Raw genomic sequence first — 27810 nt, forward strand, 5'->3', positions numbered from 1 at the left:
GGGTGCAGGGCCCAAGCACTTGGGCCATCCTCCACTGCACTCCCTGGCCACAGCAGAGAGCTGGCCTGGAAGAGGGGCAACCGGGACAGAATCCGGCGCCCCGACCGGGACTAGAACCCTGTGTGCTGGCGCCGCAAGGTGGAGGATTAGCCTAGTGAGCCGCGGCGCCGGCCTTTGTTTTGATTTTGATAATGAAAATCAATATAAGCATCTGCCAGAAACCATTTGCATTATTAAAACTAAATACTGCTAATGGATTGGGCCACATTTGCATTTAATATTGTTATTACTGAATCTGACCAGCTAAATTGATTGCTTATTTTTAAAGATTGATTTCTTTGAAGGGTAGTATGACAAGAAGAGACAGCTTCCATCCGTTGGTTTACTCCCCACATGCCCACAACAGCTGGGACTAGGCCAGACTGAAGAAAGGAGCCTAGAACTCCATCTGTGTCTCCCATGTGGGTTTCAGGATCTTCGCTGCTTTCTCTGACACATTTGCAAGGATCTGGATCAGAAGTGAGCAGCCAGAACTTGAACAGACACTCAAATGGGATGCTGGCCAGGCAGGCAGCAGTTTACCCGCTGCGCCATGCCAACCCGAAATTGGTAGTCTTTTTTTTTTTTTTTTTTTTTTTTTTGACAGGCAAAGTGAACAGTGAGAGAGAGAGAGAGAGAGAGAGAAAGGTCTTCCTTTTCCGTTGGTTCACCCTTCAATGGCCGCTGCGGCCAGTGCGCTGTGGCCGGCGCTCCGCGCTGATCCGAAGCCAGGAGCCAAGTGCTTCTCCTGGTCTCCCATGGGGTGCAGGGCCCAAGCACTTGGACCATCCTCAACTGCCCTCCCGGGCCACAGCAGAGAGCTGGCCTGGAAGAGGGGCAACCAGGACAGAATCCGGCGCCCCGACTGGGACTAGAACCCGGTGTGCTTGTGCCGCAAGTGGAGGATTAGCCTATTGAGCCGCAGCGCCGGCCTAAAGCTGGCTTTTTAAAAGATTTATTTATTTATCTGAAAGGCAGAGTTAACAGAGAGACAAAGGCAGAGAGAATGAGAGGTCTCCCATCTGCTGGTTCTCTTCCCAAACGGCTGCAAAGGCCGAACTCTCCCACGTGGGTGCAGGGGCCCAAGGACCTAGGCCATCTTTGACTGTTTCCCCAGGCCGTAGCAGAGAGCTGGATTGGAAGTGGAGCAGGCAGGACTTGAACCAGAGCCCATATGGGATGTTGGCACTACAGGCGGCAGCTTCACCCTCTACACCACAGCGCTGGTCTCTGAAATAGTATTTTTTTTTTTTTTAAATATAATCTGTGGACATGCTCTCAAGGGTCTTGGAGAGTAGAGTTTTGTTTTTTTTTTTAAAAGATAGGTCAAGTTTGAGAAACACTGTTTTTGAGGAATTTTTATGCATAAGTATATGTTAAATAATAACCAACTTTATCTGTTTATCAATAGGTCTTTACTTCCTTTTAAATGTACTTAGAGTGAGCTTCTATTCATTTTCTGGTGATGGATTGTGCCTTTGTTTGGAGTTTAGTTTTACAAGTACTTTTCTACTACTTTGAACTTGTTTAATTCTTTCCAAGTTAGCCTACAAGTGTGATTTTCTGATGTTTCTTATGTACTCAATATGTTTCCTAATTACTTTTAATTTAGGAATTGATTCTGAAGGCCACGCAGCTAACTTTGTAGAAACAGAACAGATTGTGCACTACAATGGGAGCAGGGCTTCGTTTGTGCAGGCAAGTGAACCTGTCTGTCAAGCAGCTGGCGAGCTGGCCTGTTCTGCTTGGACTGTGATTTTCTGTCCTGTTGGGATTTGCTGCTTCTTCCTTCTCCTTTTTTATAAAATAGTATTTTTGCCTACAGTGTGGAAAACCTTCACCCAAAAAGAGTGTTTTCTGTTGATCTCATGCTGATCTGCTGACATTTCTTACCCTAAAGCCCTAAAAGAAGAGTGGGTGGGATAGGAGGTGTGGGGGTTATGGCCTGTCTGTTGGTGGCGTGTGATTGACGTTAACCTGCCGTGTTCTTTCCTGTGAGAGCATTCCTGCCCTGTTGGCTCCTGGTGGAGTGTGGATCCTTGCTGCTCCAGAGCGTTAGTGGCTGAACACATTCGTAACCTTGATAAACATAAGCATTTCAGAATGAATGAAGTAGTTTCCTAATATCTTCATAATGCCAAGTTATATCATAGATGTTAACTTGTTAACTTTTACTTGGCGGATAAATTGATTTATTTTAGAATTTAGAGGAGATGTAGAACTGACACACAAGTGCTGTGTTAATTAAACCACAGAATGAAAAGTTCTGAGTGTATTCCCAAAGTAGGAACTTTAGGAGCAGGTACACATGAACTTCTTTCCAAATTGGTAGGTTGCTTTATTTTTTCCTTTGAAAAGTCATGTGTGTGTGTGTGTGTGTGTGTGTGTGTATCACCCCAATAATAATTAAGTTCAGAAAACGAAGTTCGTGTTTCTTTTCACATTTCTCTTCTCTTTTAGACTCGAGGATCAATACCTGTTTTCTGGTCCCAAAGACCAAACCTGAAGTACAAACCAATTCCACAGATCAACAAAGTAGCAAATCACGTGGGTACCCATGCCTTGTTCACTGAGTGAAAGTGCAAGTGCAGTCGTGTTTTAGATTGCCTGCAGCCCTGGATGCACTTCCCGTAGTCAGACTGGACATCGCTGAGGCCCTTTTCCTTGTTGCTGGTGCAGGTTGACCCTCTAATGCAGGGGTGGGGAGTGACTGACACATGGTGACCCTCTAACGCAGGGGTGGGGAGTGACTGACAGGGTGACCCTCTAATGCAGGGGTAGAGAGTGACTGACACAGGGGCTGTGTAAAACCTGCAGAATCGTCTGGTCTGGTCCTGCCAAGATGACTGCAAGCAGGACTTGAAATTCAACACAACTATAGCAGGCTATTTTTTTTTTTCAAAGATTTATTTGAAAGAGTGACAGACAGAGGTATCTTCCATCCATCTGCTAGTTCACTCTCCAGATGTCCACAACAGCTGGGGCTGGGCAGGGCTGAAGCAAGGAGTTTCACCCTGGTGTCCCATTTGGGTCCAGGGGCCCAAGCACTTGGGCCATCTTCCCCTGCTTTCCCAGGCACAGTAACATGAGTTGGATTGGAAGTGGAGCAGTTGGGACTTGAACCGGTGCTTATATGGGATGCCAATGTCACAGGCATTGGCTTTACCTGCTGTGGCATAACACCAGCCCTAGAAAGCTTGAACCGGTGCTTATATGGGATGCCAATGTCACAGGCGTTGGCTTTACCTGCTGTGGTATAACACCAGCCCTAGAAAGCACATTTTTGAGTTTGTGATTTTGTATGGCCACAGATGATGTTATAAATATCCAAGTAGTACTTGGTAGAAGAAAAGTTCCCCACCCCTGCAAGGATGCATGGATGGCGTGTTAGAGATGTGGAAAAACAGCCTGATTGGATAGTATGGCAAACACGGATTTGAGAAATCTCAGTAAGGTTTGAAACTTTGTGCTGGTTAAAGTGCTAATATTCTACTGAGGTTATACTCTTAATTAAATTGGTAGTACATGGGTCAGAGTACAGTGGGTCTAATTATCATGTGGTGTTTAGAATAACTACAAGTCATGATCCCCATCCTGCCATCATTCTCTTGAATATAGAAATAGGGCAGTTAAGGAGGCACTTTAAAGAAATTTTATAAATATTCCTATAATGTAATGTGATCGGTATTTATGTTTTTTTTGCTCCTCTAGATGGATGGTTTCCAAAGGCATTTTGACTCACAAGTAATTATTTATGGGAAACAAGTCATAATAAATCTGGTATGTTTTCTTCATCTTTCTTGGGAGAAAAATTTTATTTTTCACAAAACCGTATTTTATTTCAGTTATTTTTAAATGTGCAGTTCAGTGGTATTAAGTATTTTCCTAAGGTATCCAAATCGGTACTGTCCAGTTCTACAAATTTTCATATTAAACTGAAACTTTGTATCCATTAAGCAGTGACTTCTCACTCTGTAACCAGTCCCTATTAATTTTTTTCGGTATTTGTTTATTTGAAAAGCAGAGTGACAGAGAGATGATTCATTCCCAAAATGTCCAGAACAGCCAGACCAAGTGATTTTTATTTATATTTGAGCATTCCTGAGTACTTTTTTTTTTTTTTTTTTGGTAAACATTCACTTATTTACTTGAAAGTCCAGGTTAGAGAGAGGGAAGGACAGAAGAGAGATCTTCGACCTACTCGTATACTCTCCAGATGGCTGCAACGGCCAGCACTGGGCCAGGCCAAAGCTAGAGTCAGGAGCTTCATCCAGGTCTCCTACATAGCTGGCAGGGGCCCAAACACTTGGGCCATCTTCTGCTGCTTTTCTCAGGTCATCAGCAGAGAGCCGGATTGGAAGTAGAGCAGCCAGGACTTGAACCAGTGCCCATATGGAATGCCACCGGTGTTGAAGGTGGCAGCTTAATCCACAGTGCCACAACACTAGCCCTTCTTTTTCTTTAATTTTTGTTTGTTTGTTTTGTTTAGAAAGGTGGAGTTACAGAAAAGAAGAGACAGAAAAAGATCTTCATCTGCTGGTTCACTCCACAATTGGCCACAGTGGCCAAGGCTAGGCCAGTCGGAAGCTGGGAACCTGGGAGTCTATCTGGGTCTCCCACATGGGAGCACTTGGGCCCTCTTCCACTGCTTTCCAAGGCACATGAGCAGGGAGCTGAATTGAAAGTTGAACAGTCAGCCGGCGCCGCGGCTCACTGGGCTAATCCTTCTCCTGTGGCGCCGACACACCGGGTTCTAGTCCCGGTTGGGGCGCTGGATTCTGTCCCGGTTGCCCCTCTTCCAGGCCAGCTCTCTGCTGTGGCCTGGGAGCGCAGTGGAGGATGGCCCAAGTGCTTGGGCCCTGCACCCACCCGCATGGGAGACCAGGAGAAGCACCTGGCTCCTGGCTTCGCCGCGGCCATTGGAAGGTGAACCAACGGCAAAAGGAAGACCTTTCTCTCTCTCTGTCTCTCTCTCTCACTGTCTACTCTGCCTGTCCAAAAAAAAAAAAAATTGAGCAGTCAGCATCTTACAGGATGCTGGCATCGCAGTTGGCAGCTTGATCTGCTGTGCCACAGTGTTGGTCCCCTGAGTATTCCTTGTGGTTTTACTATAATGGAATTGTTTACCTTTATGAGTTTTCCATTGTTAGCATATGGAAATGCAGTTGCGTACTATGTGTTGATTTTGTGTGTCGTAAGTGTACTTCACCTGTTAGCTCTAACAGCACTTCTGTGGAAATTATAGAGTTTTCTCTATTGAAGACACGTCATTTGTGAACAGGAATAATGTCACTGCTTCTGTTCCAGTGTGGATCCCTCTTATTTCTCCCTCTTCCCTGATCGCTCTAGCTACATCTTCTGATGCTGTGTTGGTTAGAGGTAGTGAAAGGGCACTGCTCTGTAGTCGTCTTGCAGTGTCTAGTTCTGTTAGCAGCTCTTCTTCTCCCCATAGAAGAGAACAGGAAGCGCTCCCTCCTCTTCAGTTTTTTCGGAGAGTTGAGGGAGCAGTGGTGTTTGTCCTTTAAACTTTAGATAAAATTTGTTAATGAAGCTGTGTGGTCCAGGGCTTTCCACTGCTGATTGAGTCTCCTTCGTAGTTATTGATCTGTTTGGTTTTGCTATTTTTCATAATTGAGTTTTGGTATAGATTTTGTCTTTCTAGGAATTTGTTCTTATCTAGGAAATTCAGTTTGTTGGTGTGTAAGTGTTTCTAGTATTCTCTTAGAATCATTTTTATTTCCCAAAAATTGTTCATAATATCCTCACTATCGTTACTGATGCTAGTAATTTGAGTTTTCCTTCTTGGTCGTTCTAGATATCATGTAAGTCCAGTTTTTGGATTTTTTCAAAGGACTGACTTTATTTTCATTGATGTTCTCTGTTGTTCTGTTGTCTATTTTCCTTATCTCTGCTCAATTTTTTTTTCATTTCCTTCTTTCTACTAGCTTTAGCTTGTTACTTCTTTTTCTAGTTCTTAAGATGTAAAGTTAGGTTATCTATTTGAGATTTTCTTTTTTAATGTATGTTTTAACATAAATTTGCGTCTTAATACTGCTTTACTTTGACATACTATAGTTTGTCTAAAATATTTTCTGATTTTGTGATTTTTTTCCTTTGATTATTTAAGAACATGTTTGATTTCCACATATTTGTGACATTTTTAATTTTTATTTTTGCATCTGTTATTGATACCTAGCTTCTTCCTGTTGTGATCAGAAAATATATTTTAATTTCAGATTTTTTAATGTGTTGAAACTTAGGTTCTAGCCCACAGTATAGTTTGTAGTTTGCTGCTTCTCCCTTCAGTTCTGTCAGTGTTGCTTGATTGTATTTTCAGACTCTGCCAGTTTATTGCGTATATGTTGATATTTGTTAAATGTTCTTGGTGATTGGCGCTTTTCTCAATACAATGTTCTTTGTCTCTTATAACATTTTTTCACCTAGAGTATATTTTATCTGGTACTAGTTTGACTATCCCAGCTCTCTTTATATTACTATTTGCTTAGAATATCTTTTTTTCAACCTTTTACTATCAATCTATATGCGTCTGTAGGTTCAAAGTGAATATTTTGTAGGTCATACACAGATCATGTCTTTTACCAATCCTTGCAATATTTTTCTCTGGGTTGGAGAGTTAGTCCCTTTACATATAAGCTACTGGTAAGGGAGATTTACTTCTGTTTTGCACTTTGGTCTCTGTGTCTTACAGCATTAATTTCTCGTTTTTTCTTTTCTTTTCTTTCTTTCTTTCTTTTTTTTTTTTTTTTTTTTTTTTTTTTTTTTTTTTTTTTATGATAGGCAGAGTTAGTGAGAGAGAGACAGAGAGAAAGGTCTTCCTTCCGTTGGTTCACTCTCGGTGTGTGTTGGTTCATAACCTCTTGTAGCTTTTACAAGCAGTGTTCGGTTTTTCCCTTCTGTGTTGGGAGTTACACATGACAGAAATGAGCAGGTTAGGCCTTCAGGTTGGAACAGGTATACACAGTGCAAATAACCAGAGGATCTGCTTCCTCTGGTTCAGTGAGGGGAAAACTGAAAGCCCGGTTACTGACATTTAAGATTTAAGTTTGTTAGCACTCTGGGGAGAGGATGGTGAAAAGGTGAGTAAGAATGGCACAGAATTTGCTACGGTTTTGAAGGTGGCGTTTTCTTACTTGGACACTTGGTTGGTTACTATAAAATTTTGTTATTTTTTCCAGAGCTTCTACAAAGTTCATTCAGATAGCTTCTAGATTTTTTTTTTTAATGTTTCTGTGGGAGAATAACAACTTAAAGCTTCTTGTTTTTCCTGATGTTACTCTCTCACTTAAATAAACTGAAAACTTGGTGTTTTAAATATTTCACAGGTAAACCAGAAGGGCTCAGAGAAGCCGCTTGAGCAAACATTCGCGTCGATGGTGTCTTCCTTGGGAAGTGGCATGATCAGGTACCTCTCTGGAAGCCTTTGGCAAGTCTTTCAGGTCAGATGTGCAATTACATGTGTGGGGGGACTTCAAAAAGCTTGTGGAAACATGCAATTACGAGATAAAAATAAAATGTATAAGCTGTATTTCTTGACATCAGTCAGGTTCAACATACTTTTGTAAGTAACGATGCGAACCTTTTAGTCCATTCCTATCACTTCTGGGCCTTTCAGCTAAGACCAAGTGTAGCCCATTCCTGATGAGCTGAGAGTTCCGGGAATTTAGCCATGTCAATGCAGTCTTCTTGACATTGTTAAATAAAGAATAATGGGTGCTCTTTAAAGATGCTTCAAGATTAGGAAACAAAAAGAAGTCAGAAGGAGCCAAAGCAGGAAGTGGATTTGTACTGAATCCATCAAAACGGTCGCAAAGTGGGCTGCTTTGGCAGGAGACTGTGGTGGAGAAGGGCTCTCTGGGAAGGGTTTCCTGGGAGTCCTGCTAAACCTTGGGCTAGCTTTCTCAAAACACTGGAGTAACAAGCAGATGTCATCATTTTTTAGCCGTCCAGAAAATCAGCAAGCGAACTGCCTTGAACATCTCAGAAAACTGTTGCCATGACCTTGTCCTCGCCCAGTCCTCTTCTGCTTAGCCTGTCGACTTCCAGCTCCTGGTAGCCATGGCTTTGACTTGAGGATCCTACTAGTGAAGCCATGTTTCTTATCTTGATGCAGTTCATCCAAGAAAAGCTTCTGGATCTTACATGAAATTTCTGTGGAGAGCTCTGCTCTTGTCTGCAATGTAGGCCCCCTTGAGCAGCAAATTTGCTTCACTTTTTCAGTCCAAATTGTGTAAATTGAATAAGTTGATCTGTCTAGGTGTTAGCCATTGTTTCTGCTGTTAACTGTCGGTTCTCTTCAGTTAGGGCACAAGCAAGATTAATTTTTGCCTTGAAAATTCATGTAGATGATTTGCGGTCTCAGGCTTCATCTGCAGCATTGTCTTGTCCCCTCTTAAAATGAGTTACTCATTTGTACTCTGCTTTCTCTGGGGCATTGTCTCCACAAACATTTTGTAAAGCATCACTAATTTCACCATTTTTCTCCTTAAGCCTCACCATAAATTTGATGTATGTTCTTCAGTTTTAGTGGAATTCATGTCTCTCCGATGGGGCTCTCTTTTTTCCCCCTTCATACATATTTATTTGAGAGGCAGAGCGCTCCCTTCTCGTTCACTCCCCAAATGCCTACAGTGGTCCCTGGGGCCAGTGCCGGGAGCAGGAATTCAACCAAGGTCTCCCTGTGGGTAGCAGGGACCCAGCCACAAGAGCCATCCCTGCTGTCTGCATTAGCGGGAGGCTGGAATCGGGCTGGAGGTGGGCTGTGGAACCCAGATTTTCTGATATGGGAAATGAAGTCCTGACTGGCACCTTAACCATTAGGCCAAATGCCTGAGGGGTGCTTTGCAAACTGATGTCTGTCTTAGTGCCTCAAACTCGAGAGTATAACATCAAGTTAGTGGGAGAGTACTTTGGCCCCCAAATTTTTGAAGTGCATACATAATTTCTTATAAATACACATTTTCCATGACCCTTTTGAAGACCAAGTCTTATATACATAACTCACCAGACATACTAAACTTCAACTTGGATTTTTATAGTAGATGAGATTAAAGAATATTTTTTTACTGGCTTGAAATTTTCTCTGACAACATTTTTTTTTAAAGATTTATTTTATTTGAAAGGCAGGGTTACAGAGAAGCAGAGAGAGGGAGGGAGGGAGAGAGGTTTTCCATCCACTGGTTCACTTCCCAAATGGCTGCAATGGCTGGAGCTGTGCCAATCTGGAGCCAGGAGCTTCTTCCCAGTCTCCTGTGTGGTTGCAGGGGCCCAAGGACTTGGGCCATCTTCTACTGCCTTCCCAGGCCATAGCAGAGAGCTGGATCAGAAGTGGAGCAGCTGGGACTTGGACTGGCGCCCATATGGGATGCCAGCACTGCAGGTGGCATCTTTACCTGCTATGCTACAGAACTAGCACCTACACGCAAGTGTTATTTTTTTATTTTTATTTTTTGACAGGCAGAGTGGACAGTGAGAGAGAGAGACAGAGAGAAAGGTCTTCCTTTGCCGTTGGTTCACCCTCCAATGGCCGCCGCGGCCAGCGCGCTGCAGCCGGCGCACCGCGCTGATCCGATGGCAGGAGCCAGGAGCCGGGGGCTTTTCCTGGTCTCCCATGGGGTGCAGGGCCCAAGCACCTGGGCCATCCTCCACTGCACTCCCTGGCCACAGCAGAGAGCTGGCCTGGAAGAGGGGCAACTGGGACAGAATCCGGCGCCCCAACCGGGACTAGAACCCGGTGTGCCGGTGCCGCTAGGCGGAGGATTAACCTAGTGAGCCGCGGCGCCGGCCCTCAAGTGTTCTTAAAAAATAACTTATTGGGGCTGGCGCTGCGGCTCACTAGGCTAATCCTCCGCCTGCGGCGCCGGCACACCGGGTTCTAGTCCCATTCAGGGCACCGGATTCTGTTCTGGTTGCCCCTCTTCCAGGCCAGCTCTCTGCTGTGGCCCGGGAGGGCAGTGGAGGATGGCCCAAGTGCTTGGGCCCTGCACCCCATGGGAGACCAGGAGAAGCACCTGGCTCCTGCCTTCAGATCAGTGTGGTGTGCCGGCCGCGGCGGCCATTGGAGGGTGAACCAACAGCAAAAGGAAAACCTTTCTCTCTGTCTGTCTGTCTCACTGTCCACTCTGCCTGTCAAAAATAAATAAATAAATAAATAACTTACTGGGGCTGGCTGTGGCGCAGAAGGTTAAAGCCCTGGCCTGAAGTGCTGGCATCCCATATGGGTGCTGGTTCTAGTCCTGGCTGCTCCTCTTCTGATCCAGCTCTGCTGTGGCCTGGGAAAGCAGTGGCAGACGGCTCAAATCCTTGGGCCCCTGCACCCTCATGGGAAGCCTGGAAGAAGCTCCTGGCTCCTAGCTTCAGATCGGCACAACTCTGGCTGTTGCAGCCAGTTGGGGAGTGAACCAGCAGATGGAAGACCTCTCTGTCTGTCTCTACCTCTCTCTGTAACTCTGTCTTTCAAATACATAAGTTAACTTTTTTTTTTTTTTTAATTGAGAGGCGATAACCTGATGAGTTGCGGTACTCCTGCTGCCTCCCAGTAGGGGCTGCACCAGCAGGATGCTGGAGTCAGGCATGGAGCCAGGTATGAAAACCAGGCACTGGGCTATGGGATGTGAGTGTCTTAACTGACATCCTACCACTAGGCTGAACACCTGCCTCTGTGGTCTGGGTTGAATTTGTCTGACTGAAATCCTCTTGGCTTTGTGCCCCTGTGAGGCTTTGTGAAACTCCAGTCATCAGGTCATGATGGGAGTGTCTCGTGGTTGTGCGCTGTGTGCTCAGTGGTCCTCGGCACAAGAGCTGCAGCGGTTCCGCCTGTGCACTTCCGCTGTCCTGTGAGTCACCAGGCAGCAGCCGCAGACCGTGCAGCCTCGGGGGAAGCTGGGCATCCGCACACGGCGGCTGCCCCACGGGAAGGGGCAGAGTGGTGGCTCTGCCCGTGTGGAGCTCTCCGCCGCAGGCAGCTAGGAGGGCAACCGCTGGCCTAGTAGGTGAAAGTGGTCATGCACATTTGGAGAACATCTTTCCCCGGCCCCCCAAAAGTAGTGCTGTTTTATTTGGAGAGAAATTGTTTTAACCTGTAGAAAATTTGAAGCATGCACCAAGATTAATAATACAGTGAATCTTTGGAGAAGGAATTTTAGTGTCTGGTGCAGTTTGAAAGCTCTAGTGAATATAACAGGCACTCAGTCTACCCACTCTTGCCTCTTCTGCCTGCGGAATCTGCCCCACACACTTCACATGACACAGAAAAGGGATTCCTAAGCAGGATACGACTGAAAATCCTTTGGGCAATGTTCTCAGCTTATGTGTTCAGACATGAAACATCGGAATCTCTGGGTGTGAAGTCCAGCAGGTATCATGTATATACGTAAAGTTTGTTGGGGCTGGTGCTGTGGTGTAGCAGGTAAAGCCTGTATGGGTAAAGGTTGAGTCCTGGCTGCTCCACTTCAGATCCAGCTGCTTGGTAATGTACCTGGAAAAGCAGTGGAAGATGGCCCAAGTCCTTGGGCCCCTGCACCCAGCAGGAAACCCAGGTGAAGCTCCTGGCTTCAGCCTGGCCATTGTGGCCATATGGGGAGTGAACCATTAGATGGAAGATCTCTTTCTGCCTCTTCCTCTGCCTCTCCTTCTCTGTAACTCTGACTTTCAAATAAGTAAGTAGATCTTTAAAAAAAAAAAAAGTTTGTTGGCTCCTGTGTACACTCTGGTTAAGATTATCTGTCTACCAGGGTTTCCACAGATAGGATTTTTTTTTTTTTTTTTTTTTTTTTTTTTTTGACAGGCAGAGTGGACAGTGAGAGAGAGAGACAGAGAGAAAGGTCTTCCTTTGCCGTTGGTTCACCCTCCAATGGCCGTCGCGGCCGGCGCACCACGCTGATCTGATGGCAGGAGCCAGGTGCTTCTCCTGGTCTCCCATGGGGTGCAGGGCCCAAGCACTTGGGCCATCCTCCACTGCACTCCCTGGCCACAGCAGAGAGCTGGCCTGGAAGAGGGGCAACCAGGACAGAATCCGGCACTCCGACTGGGACTAGAACCCGATGTGCTGGCGCTGCAAGGCGGAGGATTAGCCTGTTGAGCCACGGTGCTGGCCACACAGATAGGCTTTGCCTGCAGAGTTCACTTAAGGAATCTGGATTTTTTGAAGCTAACTTTGAGAATTTGAGACATAAATTAGAGCCCAAAATTATGCTCTTTGTTTGGGGAATTTGGAGGCACCTGCTCCCAGAGTGGGAAACCCAGAGTAGCTATCATTTTCCCTTTAAGAGCTCTGAAGATCATCAGACAGAAGATCATAAGAAGTGTATTTAATTTTTTTTACTTAATATATGTATCTAATGGGTAAAAAGTGTGTTGACTTACTGAAGCCAAATAATAGATTTGTTTTCTTTAAGATACCTGTTGTAATAATTTGATTTTTAGTTTAGTTTTTCATTTTTAAGATTTATTTATTTGAAAGGTAGAGTTACAGAGAAGGAGACGCAGAGGCAGAGAGAATTCTTCGATCCACTGGTTCACTCCCCAAATGGCCACAGTGGCCAGGGCTTGGCCAGATCGGAGCCAGGAGCTTCTTCCAGGTCTCCTAAATAGGTGCAGGGGCCCAAGCACTTTGTCCATCTTTGGCTGCTTTCCCAGGTGCATTAGCAGGGAGGTGGATGGAAAGTGGAGCAGCCAGGACTAGAACCGGCGCCCATATGAGATGTTGGCACTGCAGGTGGCGGTTTAACCTGATAATGCCACAGCACCAGCGCCGCCCCCACCCCCAGCTTTTTAGTTTTGTAACCGCTTGTTACTAAGAAAATTAAATTAATGAGTTGGTAAATGGCTACAAAGAGAAAAGTCATATGATTGCACACTTTAAAAAAAAAAAATTTATTTGAAAGGCAGAGTCACAGAGAGGCACAGAGAGAGAGAGGGAGGTCTTCCATCTTCTGGTTCACTCCCCAGATGGCTACAGTGGCCGGAGCTACACTGATTCGAAGCCAGGAACTTGGAGCATCATTTGGGACTCCAACGTGGGTGCAGGGGCCCAAGGACTTGAGCCGTCTGCCACTGCTTTCCCAGGCCATAGCAGAGAGCTGGATCGGAAGTGGAGCATCCAGGACTTGAACCGGCGCCTATATGCCAGCACTGCAGGTGGCAGTTTTACCCACTACGCCACAGTACCAACCCCATGATTGCACTCTTGAGGAGTGATAAGGGAGTATGTTAGTGATAGAAACTTATTTTGGGGGGAACTGGATGAGAAAAAAATGAAATATACGAGGTCATATGTCTTTAAAGATTGCTTCCTAGAATTTGGAAAGAAATAGAACTGCTTGATTATTGGGTTAAGAATAATATATTTAGGCCGGTGCTGCGGCTCACTAAGCTAATCCTCTGCCTGCAGCACTGGCACCCCGGGTTCTAGTCCCTGTTGGGGCGCTGTTTCTGTCCCGGTTGCCCCTCTTCCAGGCCAGCTCTCTGCTGTGGCCCGGGAGTGCAGTGAAGGATGGCCCAGGTCCTTGGGCCCTGCACCCGCCTGGGAGACCAGGAGGAGGCACCTGGCTCCTGGCTTTGGATTGGTGCAGCGCGCCGGCCGCAACAGCCACTTGGGGAATGAACCAACAGAAAAAGGAAGACCTTTCTCTCAGTCTCTCTCTCTCTAACTCTGCCTGTCCAAAAAATAAAAAATAAAAAAAATATTTAAAATCACTTATCAAAATACAGATATGTAATTCATGGTTGGAAAATATAAATGTGATTTAGACCAATAATACATTTTTATGAATCCTTGTGCAGTGGAACTTAAGTTCTTTGGTGGGTTCCACCCCCCCTTAATTTCCTTTTACTCTGGTAGGAATGTAGAGATGTACTTCCTGAAACATTTTTAGGTGTACAGTGCAGTACTGGCTGTAGGGTACACTGTTGCCAGTAGATGTCTAGATGGTTGATGTTGCTTAACTGAAACTGAGTACCTGCTTCAGTTCTTCAGACATCCGGTGCCATTGCTTGGGGCAAGAGCATCACCTAAGTAACTGTCGTAGTGCCACTTTTATCAGAGCTGCTTTTGAAAACGCAGCTCGTTGTCTGCTCCTCCACTCCTTGTCTCCCACAGTCACCAGCCTGTCAGTTGGCTGAGCTCTGTCCTGCACTGATTTCTGAGAATACCATTTTCACCTGGGGTGACCTCTGAAGTGGCATGCTCAGGTTATCTGCCAGTTGCCCACACTCTGGATATCCCTTCTCTGAGCTGGAGCTGGGGAGTTTCACGGGAGCGAGACCTCATCTACACTGTGCAGCTGAGGGCTGATGCTTCTCAGTGCCCCTGCCTGATGACCCGTGCTGATCACTGAGCAGAGAGTTGGGCAGACATGGAATAGATGGGTTCTGCATGTATCCGCATGGTGCTCAGGCTCCTGGCACTCTTTCTTCCTCCCTTGACTTTTAGGAATTGGCTCATTTTTTTCCCCCTCTCAAGGAGCAGCTTAAATAGGGAAACTTTTATGTTAAATATCTTAGAACATTTATAATTGTCTCTTAAATACTATATATAATATCTGCATTATTCTGTATGTATATACGTATATAGAATATACATATATTTGGTAGACAAATAAGAAAGTTACCTCTGCCACAGGTGTATGTGATGTATAAATGGTGATAAAGGGCAGCAGGCTTTGTGCTAGGAAGGCCAGTAACTAACCACAGTGCTGACTGTGCTGTCTCTCTGCTTCTCATAACCCCTGGTACACAGCAGACACCCACCAGTCCTCCATGGACTGAGTTAAGGTTGGCCATTTTGAACATACGAACTGTGTTCTTTGCACATGAGAATAGAGAATCAACACGAGCTAGATGTTCAGCTGGCTGTGCTTTCACAGAGCACACCTCATCACTGCACTTGAGCCCGCGGCAGTATTTGCCTGGTCTTCTCCTGAGGCCCCCTGAAGATCGTGTGAAGATACGGGGGGGTGTGTGATGATTGTTAGGGTTGTTTTTCTTCTCTGATAGGAAGATGAGAAGGAGCGGGGGTTGTGTAGTGTGGGAAACCATAGTGAAGGAGGTGCCAGTGTTGCAAAGAAGTATGTATGCTTTGATGGGAAAACCAACTATGAAAATATCACTAATAGGAAAATGAGTCATCTCTGATCAGTTTTAAATGTGTTTTTTTGATAGATACATTGCTTTTGATTTCCATAAGGAATGTAAAAATATGAGATGGGATCGACTGAGTATTCTGTTGGACCAGGTAGCAGAAATGCAGGACGAATTAAGGTAAGCTCACTTCCTCGTGGTGGCAGGGAGGGTGTGTGTGTACCAGTCACATTCGTTACACGGTACCTGTCACTGTGTCATCAGTGCTTGTCCACACTGCTTTAGTATTTTTCTTGTTTTACTGAAAAGATGAGATGTGATGGTTTGCAAATGCTTCTATATTTTTAAAAAATGACTCAAAGCCAGATATTTTCATATTACAGGGCATCTTTCATTTATAGATCTTCACATAGTTGAACTTGGTTTCCTGCTGTTTCACATTCAGTTGTTTGCACTAACCATGTTGCAGGCATTTGTCATTAGCCTACTTAGTGTGGATAATGATAGTGTTGAGTGGCTTTTGTATCATAACATAGTTCTTACTAAATGTTTTGCTTCACATTGAGCATCTGGTCCATTTCCTTTTCTGCCTGTCATGCAAGGTTGTGCTGCAGTGAATCATTCTGAGTGTGAGAGTGTGTGTGTGTATTCTTCTGTTAAATTGTTAGTTCCCTTCCCACTCTTCAGAGTAGGATTAGTGAAATAAAAGGTCTGAATATCTTAGTGGTCCTTTCACCATTTGTGTGTTACATATTATTTATCATCCGTTTTCTATGAGGTTTTGTCATGAGCATAGCGGGAGCTTGCCCTCCATCGTTGGCCTGTTAGAGGAAACACTGGCTAGGCCTGGCAGTTGATGGGTTCATGCAGTAGTTGCCATTGTACTGGAATATAAGAAACAAGGGGGACTGGTGCCTCAGTCTGTCTCCATTGCCATATAGTCCTCCACAAGGACGGTAGAACATTCACCAGTGACTTGGAGAAGATCCACTGAGACATTTTTGCCTAGGGGACTTTTGGGAAAAGGGAAAGAAATCTGGGCTTTGGAGTCTGACATATCTTAGTTTGAATGTCAGTTTACCTCTTATTAGCCATGTGCCCCATGGGCCAGTTATCTTCTCCATTTGTAAAGTGGAGACATTAACGACCTCATAGACTTATAGTGTGATTTAAGAAGTAAGATTTATAAATTTTTTTAAGATTTACTTTATTTGAAAGAGTTAGGGAGAGACAGATCTTCCGTCTGTTGGTTCACTCCCCAGAGCTTAGTGAGGACAAAGCTAGGAGCCAGGAACTTCATCGAGGTCTCCCACATGGTTGGCAGGGGCTCAGGTACTTGGGCCATTTTCTGCTGCTTTTCCCAAGCGCATTAGCCAGCTGCTGGATCTGAAGTAGAGCAGCCAGGACTCAAGCCAGTGCCTGGATGGCATGCCAGTGGCACAGACAGCGACTTACCCAGTTGGCCAACCGCCAGCCCACATACATGCACTCATGTGCACATTTGTAAATGCCGGTTGTCAACGAGCCCTGCCAATTGTGCATGAGCCCATGTAGAAAAAAAATCAGCCACCTTTTTCTAAGCCTTTATTCCTGAGGTCACATTTAGCTATCAGCAAATATGTTGCATTTCCTTCCTCTGTTTGGCCTCTGGGGAATAATCTCCAGTTCTTATTATCTGACCTTCATCACATGCTGTGTTCCATCCACTCGGTACTTTATGTGCATTATGCCTTATCTTGAACCTTGGAATGGCTTGGTGGTGGCACTGTCACCTCCTTTTTGTGGATGAAAAAACTCAGTCCTTGAAAGTAACATGAAGTTACTAAAATGCTAAGACTGTGCTGCCAGTCTGTGACAACTCTGTGTTGTCAAATTTTTGAGTTTGTAGCATTATCTCAGGAGGTTGTTAGAAATAAGGCAAGCACAGCAACTGGTAACTAGTTGGCTCAGGGCAGACATGTGGGTGATTAAGAGAAGGGAGGCCAGCACCGCGGCTCACTAGGCTAATCCTTCGCCTGTGGCGCCGGCACACCGGGTTCTAGTCCCGTTCGGGGTGCCGGATTCTGTCCCGGTTGCTCCTCTTCCAGGCCAGCTCTCTGCTGTGGCCCGGGAGTGCAGTGGAGGATGGCCCAAGTGCTTGGGCCCTGCACCCCATGGGAGACCAGGAGAAGCACCTGGCTCCTGCCATCAGATCAGTGCGGTGTGCCAGCCGCGGCGGCCATTGGAGGGTGAACCAACGGCAAAAGGAAGACCTTTCTCTCTGTCTCTCTCTCTCACTGTCCACTCTGCCTGTCAAAATAAAATAGAATAAAATAACTTACTGAGGCCGGCTGTGGCACAGCAGATTAAAGCCCTGGCCTGAAGTGCTGGCATCCCATATGGGTGCTGGTTCTAGTCCCAGCTGCTCCTCTTCTAATCCAGCTCTCTGCTGTGGCCTCAGTCTCTCTCTCACTAACTCTGCCTTTCCAAAAAAAAAAAAAAAAAAAAGAGAGGGAAACATTTTTCAAATAATACCCTATTATACTTTACACATTTTATACTATTGGTGTATATCACTTGTTTGAAGAAATAAGAAATGTTTAAAATGTACAGTATCCACCCTCCTGCTTCAGAGATCCTGATTCAGTTCTCAAGGCCGTGAATCTCCGTTTTCAACAAACTCCACAGGGGAGCCTAATACAGATAGTGTAGGCATCATAAAAGGCTAATACAGAAGGGCAAAGTTGGAATAATTATGTCCAAATAAATCTCTTCTGGCCTTCTCTTCTGTAATACTCCCAAATCCTGGTTTCCCTGTCTCTTGGGTGAATCGACTACTCTACTGTTAGAGCTGTGTTTTGCGTAGGGAGCTGTTCTGCCATGGCCACTTAAACTTGTCTGTGGTCTAGAAGTGAAAGATGCCTGACCATGCATCGTGCGTGACCTTCAGCACATGTTAGTGAGGTCTCTGAAGTGAGAACCCCTGTCCCTCGTGGTTTTGGCCTACTGTGCTATGTGAGTGTTCATACAGCTGTGTTTCAGTTATTTTCTAGTGGACTCGGCCGGCAGGGTGGTGGCTAACCAGGAAGGCGTGTTCCGGAGCAATTGCATGGATTGTCTGGACAGGACCAACGTGATCCAGAGTTTGTTGGCTCGTCGCTCCCTTCAGGCCCAGCTTCAGGTGTGACGTCATTTTTTCTTATGTGGAAAAACGCAGCAGAAAATGACAGAAACTTGGTCTTTTAGAGCCAGTCTCAGCCCTAACCCGACTCTGTATTTTTGTGTTCTGCCATCATGGGTGTGCACGTTTCCCATAACCATGGTCAGTGTGTGTTTGTGTAGTTCTTACTTTTCCATTTTCCCTCAACATTTATGTAATCATAGTTTTTAATGATTACATTTCACTATGATTTACTAAGCCATTTAGGTTGTTCTGTCTTTGGCTTTTAAATAACATTATAGGAAACACATTTGTTTAGATTATTCACATGGATAATTTCCTTTGGATTAATCCCTAGACATGTATTACTGGGTTAAGAGAATAAATGTTAATTTCCAAGCGAGTCATACATAATTAGTTTACACTGGTGTCTGCAGTGAGTAAATCCATTTCTTTGAACTCTTGCCAGCAGTAAATATTTCCATTTGAACTTTCTTTTTTTTTAATCATTTTTTCCTAAGCTTTATTTATTTATTTATTTTTTATTTTTGGACAGGCAGAGTGGACAGTGAGAGAGAGAGACAGAGAGAAAGGTCTTCCTTTTGCCGTTGGTTCACCCTCCAATGGCCGCCGCGGCCAGTGCACTGCGGCTGGCGCACCGCGCTGATCCGATGGCAGGAGCCAGGTGCTTCTCCTGGTCTCCCATGGGGTGCAGGGCCCAAGCACTTGGGCCATCCTCCACTGCCCTCCCGGGCCACAGCAGAGAGCTGTGGGACAGAATCCGGACTAGAACCCGGTGTGCCAGCGCCGCAAGGCAGAGAATTAGCCTAGTGAGCCACAGCGCCGGCCTGAACTTTCTTTTTAATAGTATAAAGTAGTACCTCAAGATTGTCTTTGTTTGTATCTGTTTTACAACTTCTGGATAGAAGGTTTGTGACACAGCTTGCTTTACTGCTAAATTGTGCTTATGATAAAAATAGAAACAAAAATCATTTTCTGTTGATACTTAGAATTGAAAATATGTAGAACGTAGATTTCTGAATCACATTGGCATCTGCTGTGAGGGCCAAGCAAAATGCGTCCCAGATGGTGTCCTGCCCAGAGAATCAGTAAGCATTTATAAAGCTTTACCTGATGAGTTTGAGATACTTAGAAGGAAATTTTGGAGGCCAGATAGCTTCTTCCAGGCGGATTACTCATGAATCTCATAGTCAGTCCCACCAAAGGCATGACTTGGGGCCTGCAGCCTCTGGCTTGTGTTGTAACACGTCCTCGCCAGGCTCCTAGACGTACTCGAGAGTGTAGTTTTCAGGAGAAACTGTATTAGAAATGCTGTGCTGGCTTTTGTGATCTACATTTAACTATCTTATGTGCTAAGAAGAATTTTCTGAAATCTTACAAACCTGAAGAGGTTGTTTGGGAGCCTGTCCAGCAGCACTGCCAGCCACTATGGGACTCCAGTGGTACCATTCCCCTCCAGGAGGGCAGAATGTGTACCTAGCCAAGAGTCACCGAGGATGGCTCCTATGCCGTGACAGTGAGCTTTTCTGAGGTGCGGACAGTGAGGGGTCATCTGAGATGAGACTGGATGGTCTGAGACAAAGGCCAAGGCAGGGGCTCCTAACCTGTGGGCAGTGGGCAGGAGGAGTCCATATATAGGGTGCAGGGGTCCAACAACTCCTGAGATTATTTGCAGAGAGCCTTCATGTTCAGTTTGTGGGGAGGTTGATAGGAGATTCTCAAACATCTCTGGCATGGAGGTTAAGACTGAGGTGACTCCAGGGTGGGGACCTGAGGATGTTGAATGGTGAGGAGGGAGGATTGTGGGTGGGTGGGAAGCAGGAGGGGACAGCTCAGTCCCACAGCAGCTCTCACTGTCCCTCCTGCCCCTCTCCCTGAGTCTACTCCTGCCCTTGTCTCTGCCATGCAGGGCTCAAGGGCAAAGGCGCCTCAACGAGAGGCTGTTCAGTGGGCCCTGGGCCGGAGAGAGCTGTGGCATCCAGCCAGGAGCCAGTGGATAGGATGCGGGACTGTGTGGTTTTCTTCTGAGTTTTGTCTGCTGAAGTCCATGACACACATGTGGTGTGGTTCTCATTCTAGAGACTAGGCGTTTTGCATGTGGGACAAAAGCTTGAAGAACAACATGAATTTGAGAAGATTTACAAAAATGGTATGTATTTTATTTAATAGAGACAAAGCTGCTGGACATTTTATATTTAGAGCTTTGGTTGTCATTTTATCAGCTCTTTATGACTGTTTTTACAGCCTGGGCTGACAACGCAAATGCTTGTGCCAAACAGTATGCAGGAACTGGTGCCTTGAAGACTGACTTTACCAGGCAAGCCACGCTTTGACACAGCGTCCTACGTCAGTGCCCGCAGTCCTGGTGCTCCTTAGAGTCATGTGGCAGCTTCCAGGGAACAGCCACACACCAAACTGCTGGGGCCTCGTCAAGTCAGGATTGCTGGGGGATGAGGCCCAGGGGCTGGAGGGCTGGGAGCCTCCCTGAGGGATGCTGATGCACAGGGAGAGGGGAGCACGCGGTTCCCTGCTGCTTCTCAGACCTTCCTGTTCACCCGAATGGTCGCTCTCCCTGAGCAGGCCCGGCAGGCCTGGGTGCCACACCTCTAAGAGCGCCAGGTGCTGCTGGGTCTGCTCCTGGGGGAGAGGGAGGAGTTCAAAGGCTTTGAAATTGTTAGTAGTGTGACTGGGTCTTTTCCTGCTATCCTGCGTGAGTTCCCTGAAGAGGAGGAAGGTTTCTAGTCTCTGCTGTTCCGTGTCACTCACCTCAGGCTCTGTGTTTCTCCATAGTTCTTGTCTTTGCAACTGGACCTGAGTGTTGTTCTGTTCTCTGCCTACTTTGGTAACCCAAAAATTGTGCCTGTACTGAATATGTACAGACGGTTCTTTCCTTGTCCCTGAAAAACATGGTACAATGATTTATATAGCATTTATGTTGCATTTGGCATTATAAGTAATCCAAGATAATTTGAGGTACAGGAGAGGATGTGTGTAGGTTTTTAAAATGCAAATGCTTTATGTACCATTTTGTATAATGGACTGGAGCACCTGCAGATTTTGTTGTCTCCTTCAGGGTCCCACAACCAAACCCTGTGACACAGCTGTGTGTTTCGTTTTTTCTTGGACTTGCTGGTGACTTCCTTTGTGAAGTGTCTCTCTTTTCAGGGATAATTATTAAATCTTTTTTTTTTTTTCCAAAAATCTTTTTAACTCACCTATTTCCATACTATATATTTTTGACTATAAAACAGGGTGCGTATTTAGTATGCAAATCTGTATTTAAAACTTAACCTCTTTCAACCAGAACTGGGAAGAGAACTCAGTTGGGACTTATAATGGATGGCTGGAACTCACTCATACGATATTATAAGAACAACTTTTCGGATGGATTTAGACAAGTAAGTTTGCGCGTGGTGCTTTTTTGGCCATTAGATGGTTGTATCTTTGCATTGTTCCTTCAAAATGTGGTTACATCAAGTGTGGGGAATTACTGATTTCCTTCTTTGTGCTCTAGGATTCCATAGACTTATTTCTTGGGAACTATTCAGTGGATGAATTAGAATCTCACAGTCCTCTAAGTGTTCCAAGGGACTGGAAGTTCCTGGCTGTAAGAAACTTTTATTTTTTTCAAGTTACTAAAAGCTTTCCCTGAAAGAATACATGTTACTAACTCTCCTTGATTGGAAATAGGATTTCCTGTTGTAAATAAGCACCTAGGTACCCCCCAAATAGAAGTGGGCAGAGTGGGAGAAAACTCGGAGCCTATGTTTTCTTCTCCTCGCACCCTTCACACATCCCTTCAGTGTGGGAGTGCAGAAACCAAGGACACGTGGACGTGTTCTCACTTCAGAGGGCTCTAGGCCTCTTATGTTCAGGAAGTTACCGAACTGAACAACAACAAAAAAAACAAAACAGTATGTTTTTTACTTGTCTCCTTGTTGACCCCTCTTTTCCCCAGACTGTGCAAGAACCTTCTTGGGCTCCATTCCAGTGGGTAAAGTGCCCTGGGATGGCAGGGAGGCCTGGTGCCAAGGTTCTCATCTGGGCGGCCTCCTCCCACTCCGTACTCCTTGGTTGGCCTGCTTCCTCAGATCTTACACTTAACCCATCTGAGGACTTGGGCATTTGTGATTGAACCCTTAAATGCTGTTTTGTTGAAAAAATACTGAATATATTAGAGCATGCACAGCTGATTTCATAACCATTGGTGATCAATTCCTAAGTGATGGCGTCTCCTCCCATTATATTTTCCAGTTGCCTATTATCATGGTTGTTGCCTTTTCAATGTGCATTATCTGTTTGCTTATGGCTGGTAAGTCTGCTCTTATTTCATGTTCTTATTTATTTCTTAGACAGTTGAGCTTTTTTGTACTTCATTTTAAGTTTTTGAGCCTACTTAGTGCTTAATGTTTCCCTGTGTAATGTAATCAATAAAGTGGAGTGGATGTGACATGAAGAAAAAATACATACAGATTAGGACATTATTTGTCCTTACATAGTAGTTTGATCATTGTTTCTTTTATAATTAACATTTGGAAAGCATTTTTTCTTGTTATGAAAGCAATACACAGTAATTAAAATACCGTTAGACAAAGAGGAAGACAATATTTATCCTGCCTGCTAGAGATAAGCTACCCGCTGTTCATTTTTTTTTTTTTAAAGATTTCTTTACATATTTGGAAGGCAGAATTACAGAGAGGGAGAGGCAGGGGTGGGAGGGTGTCTTCCATCTGCTGATTCATTTCCCAAATGGCTACAACTGCCCGCACTGGGCTGGACTGAAGCCAGGAGTTTTTTCTGGGCCTCCTACATGGGTGCTGGAGCCCAAACACTTGGGCCAATGTCCACTGCTTTCCTGTGTGCAGTAGCAGGGAGCTGGATTGGAAGTGGAGCAGTTGGGACTCAAACTGGCACCCACATAGGATGCTGGCGTCATAGACAGTGGCTTGATCTGCTGTACCACAGTGCCAGCCCCCACTCTAAACATTTTGATGTTTAATTTTTCTAAGTGTGTGTGTGTGTGTGTGTGTGTATTTTCAAATGTGAGATACACGTTTTTTAATCAACTTTTTTCATGGAGCAATATGAATATGGTCCCATGGTCTTCATTTTTAATGGCTGCACAATATTCCATCTATGGACTTACCGCTTATTTAACCAGCCTCCTGTTCTTGGACATTACTTACTATGTATTGAGAGGAAAACAACCTACAAACTGGAGCTGACAAGATGCTTCCCATTTTCATTTCTTCTTGATATTTCCCTGTGTTCCTAAGTTAATAAGCATTTAAGACTAAAGTAAGAACGCAGTCCCCAGTAAACCGTATCTTGTGCTTTGTGGGTTAGAGTCCGGGACTTGTCGTGTTGAACCTTGAGGTGCAGTCCCCACGCTCTGTCCCGCATCCTCGGGTGGGTCAGCCTTCCTGGGGCTGAATTGCAGCACCTGAGCAGCACTCACAGGCTGCCCGCTCACTGCTCCCACGTTCTCCCTCGCAGAAGCCATCGCCCCTTAGCGGGGCACAGTGCTCTCTGTACCTCCCCCAGCACTTGGCTCTTGGAGCCCCACACACACCGAGGGATGGGTGTTTCGGAGGCAGGTGCCTCCGCTGTGCAGAGTCGGTGTGTGTGTCTGTTGTGTGCTAATGATCGGCCTGCTGGGTTGCCTTTTTCACTTGATCAGCAGCTTTTTGAAGGCAGAGACTGATGAGTCATTTTACCTTCTGTGGGATACAGTGAGCCCTCAGGTGTGTGTTGAATAAACTCTGGTTCTGCTGCCACCACCATCCCCGTCTCTTCCCCTGTCAGCCTCTTGGCAGGGGGCTGCTCCATGCGTGTTCCTCTGTTTCCCCCTCAGTGTTGAGTCAGCACTGTGGATGGTCACTACGTAGTGTGAAGGATGTTGGACTATTGAATGAGGGGATGGAGTCATATTATTTAGTTAGCAATTTTTTTCTGTAAAGAGCCAGATAGTAAATGTTTTTGTCTACAGATTGCTTGTGGTCTGTGTTGTGTACTCTTTTTGTTTTTACAACCCTTTATAAATAGGAAGCCATCCTTGGCGCACCGTGTAAGAACAGGGTGAGAGCACAGGAAGTGTCTGGTGCATGACTGCGGGTCCTGTGTTGACTGGCAGAACAGGACAGAAGCAGCCATGTGTGCTGAATCCTCCGAGATAGCGGCTGGTTTCGCTCATTCCCTAGATCCTGTGGCTTCTGCCTTTAAATACTGCCCAGTGGATAGCTTTTTCTGAGAACCATTGCACTACCAAATTAGGTAGTGTTACTGTTTTCTACTCTGCCCACAGTGACCTAAAGGACTTCTGGAGGGACTGGATAGTTAATGCTCAGAGCTCAGCCTGAGTGACATGGAGATTCTCTTGGGAGTGTCCCACAGAGTGCACTTAGAAGGCGCTGCCTTCCTTCTTTCACTAAGAATTTTAAAACTCAGAACTGTGAGGACTAACAGTTGCAGAAATTTGAGTGTGTTTTTGAGTAAAGATGTTGAATGCTGTGGATGGTAACATCTCATGTCAGTTAATTGTAAAATAATGACTTCAGTGGTGTTTGCATATGGTGGTGTCTGATGTCCAGCCCCTATTCATTTTTAGGAGAATGTAAAACAAAATGTGTCTCTGGTAGGAAGCAGTCTAGATGCTGTCTTGCTCTCTGCCTCTGCAGAGGAGGCCAGAACACTTGCAGAAGAGAAGCGACATGAAGCTCAAGCTGTTCAAGGAATGAAAAAATGGGTCTTTGCCTGCTGACTGCTGCCAGCCTTTGGCCACTCTAGGCTTAGACAAATGCTCATTAGCAGGGTTGTGCTAAATGGCACTGGGTTTTATTATATATGTTTGACTACATAACTGTTCTGAAACATGTGTAAAGTATTTGTGTGGATATTTTGATAGTAGCTCGTATCTGTCATAGAATTATGAATTTAACTATGTGTAGTTTCTTATAATACTAAAATATGACATATCAAGTGCAAATTACGATTTGTGTGGTATAAAATGAAATGCTGTAGTCCAGTGGTTCTCCACAGAGAGGTCTCTGGATGAGTTGCAGCAGCAGTATCCAGGGACCCATTGGACTGCTCATCTCCTGGGGCCTGGCAGCCAGCAGTGGTCGCTGTAAGCCGCGCAGAGGATTCTGGGCTGGCCAGTGTGGGAACTGCTGGTTGAACCATGGTTAGGAAGTTCTGCTGTTTGTCTTGTGCATGTGCTAAACAGCTGTTGATCCTGCCAGTCGATCTGGCATCAAGGAACCACTTCTATGTACTGACTTTGTTTTTCAATATCAACAGGTGACACTTGGACAGAAACACTGGCCTATGTGCTCTTCTGGGGAGTCGCAAGCATTGGGACATTTTTTATCATCCTTTACAATGGCAAGGATTTTGTTGATGCTCCCAGATTGGTCCAGAAAGAAAAGATAGACTGAATTTGTGTTTGTGGAAAGCGGCTCGGCTTGGAAGATTCCATGATGCAGAACTGGAGTCTTTACTGACCCGCTTTCCACGTCAGCCCGAGGTCTGGCTAAAGCCTTTATCCAGCATCACCTCCTGTGCACTGTGCAGGGTGATCATTTAGAGTTGTTCTGACGTTACTGCCTTGATGATCTCGTTACTTTGGGCGTGGTTATATTTATAATTTGAAGCAATGTTGTAATTAAAATATAACCTGAATTTAGCTCACAGAATGGAAGGAATCTACTCATTGTCAGTTTAATCAACTGTTGCAGAAATAAGTAATATATTTTAAAAATTTAGCTCTTTCATTATTTAAAATGGCAAAATTATTTTTCTAGCGTAGTTGTCACTGTTACCTGGCATACTTTCCCATGTATCTTTGGACTTTGCTTAAAAAGTTTAATAATAAGGTAACTGAGTGTGCTGATAAAATGTAAGCCCCTCACAGCCATCGAGTCACTGGACGTGACAGTCCATGACTTCACGAGGCTGAGGGAAAGAGACAGGGCTGGGCTCTGGACATTTCTGAAGGAGCGCCTCACGGCCACAGTGTGCTCAAGCTGCTGGGGGCACCAGCAGTCCAAGTCCCATGGAAGAGTTCAGATGTACTTTATCTTTTTTAAAAGGTGTAAATGAAATCAAAGAATGTAAAGTCTATCTCTTATGCTAAAGGTCCAAAGCCTTCTCATTGTAAGGATCTGCCCCAGTGTGGAAAATACCCTTGGCCGGTCAGCTGCGTCCTCCTGCACATTTTGGTTTCTTGGCAGGCATCCGAGAGGGTCTTGTGCTAGATCTGATCCTGCGCTTGGGGGCAGCAGCTGCTTTTCCACGCATGGTACCATCGATGCTTTTCACTCTGTCAGGGTTTTTGTTGGCTGTCAATAAGTGTGTCTAAAATTCAGTGCTTCCAGGTAGTTACTCCAATCAAGGACCAACTTCAACTCTTAATTTATGTGCAAAAGCAAACCTGAACAATATGCTTCAGAAGCTGTGCATAGTTCTCAGTGTAAGTCAGAGTGTAGAATCAAATTGTAATTATGAGGTTTAGATACTTAGAACTGTATGTAAGGTAGTATAATTACCACTATTTTGAAACAATTCAGTGAAACACTGCTGTAATGTTTCAGTGTTGTGCTTGAAAATATTTTTTTCTAATAGTGATGCTTTATGTTGTCCTTAAATATTTCTAAAAGCGCCTTCAACATGTTTTTTTCAACATTATCTTTTATAAACATTAATAAGAGTTGTTGCTTTTAGAAACTGTAAAGGAAATAATAGCTGGGAAAACCCTCTATAGCTTAAAATCAGTCATTAAGACTCACAATAGGGTAAGTCAATAGAGCCACCTATTCTTAACATGTAAATAAGCATAAATGGTTCCAAAGAGGGAATGTTGAAATGTAGTTATGTCTACTGTAATATTACTCAAATGCTACTGGGCATTTTCCATTAGGAACTTATGTAAGGAGCTGCACCCAAGACCAAATCTGAACAGCTGGTGTGGCTGCCCGGCGGGGAGTGCACTCCTGCCGGCGTGGTAGGTGGTGAGCTATGGATTGTAGACTCCGTGTCGATTTTATTTCTTAATTCATGTACTGTACATCCACACGCGAAAAATAAATGTCATTCTTTTCTAACTGTTGTTGATGTCATTCCTGTACTTCATCTCAAAAGGTAATTTTCAATATTTAAGCACTATGGAGTGATTATAGAAAAAGTAGTACGAGTCATTCAGTAGTTCTGAAATCCTGTTTTCCAGGTATCATCTCTTGAGATGCGGCATTTGTTAGTTATGGAGAAAACCAGGGAAACAGTAAAGCGTCATGTCTACGAAAAGGTGTCACCCACTTAGAAATTACAGTTTTTTTCTCAAAATGATACAGGCCTCAACCAGTAAGTGGGAAAACCTCGCTTATTAGAAAATGTTCTCTCTAGGCCACAGGGAGGGCTCGGTGAGTGTGAGGAAGAGCTGGTGAAAATACCTGGTGCCCAAGGCCCTGGCTGCTGTGGAGGCAGAATGGAAGTCCTGGCAAATGGCATCTGGACACAGA

The 27810-nt window shown here is 45.0% G+C and overlaps 1 protein-coding gene across 2 annotated transcripts in view; it reads left to right on the forward strand.

Moving 5' to 3' along the window:
* SACM1L (SAC1 like phosphatidylinositide phosphatase) overlaps positions 1–27398 on the forward strand; it is a 68127-nt gene extending 40729 nt beyond the window's left edge. For both annotated transcript variants that reach the window (XM_008260486.5, XM_051851703.3), the window contains 12 exons: positions 1652–1737; positions 2500–2586; positions 3751–3819; positions 7383–7462; positions 15217–15315; positions 18157–18295; positions 20375–20444; positions 20540–20612; positions 21600–21693; positions 21810–21902; positions 22550–22607; positions 25595–27398. In XM_008260486.5, the coding sequence (XP_008258708.1) occupies positions 1652–1737; positions 2500–2586; positions 3751–3819; positions 7383–7462; positions 15217–15315; positions 18157–18295; positions 20375–20444; positions 20540–20612; positions 21600–21693; positions 21810–21902; positions 22550–22607; positions 25595–25731 (1085 nt within the window). In that variant the 3' untranslated portion in view covers positions 25732–27398. The remainder of the gene's footprint in view (positions 1–1651; positions 1738–2499; positions 2587–3750; positions 3820–7382; positions 7463–15216; positions 15316–18156; positions 18296–20374; positions 20445–20539; positions 20613–21599; positions 21694–21809; positions 21903–22549; positions 22608–25594) is intronic.
* Positions 27399–27810: the final 412 nt, after the last annotated feature.

Source organism: Oryctolagus cuniculus, chromosome 10, assembly GCF_051225735.1.
Source record: "Oryctolagus cuniculus isolate XC-2025 breed Fujian yellow rabbit chromosome 10, ASM5122573v1, whole genome shotgun sequence".
In the NCBI taxonomy this organism is placed as follows: domain Eukaryota; kingdom Metazoa; phylum Chordata; class Mammalia; order Lagomorpha; family Leporidae; genus Oryctolagus; species Oryctolagus cuniculus.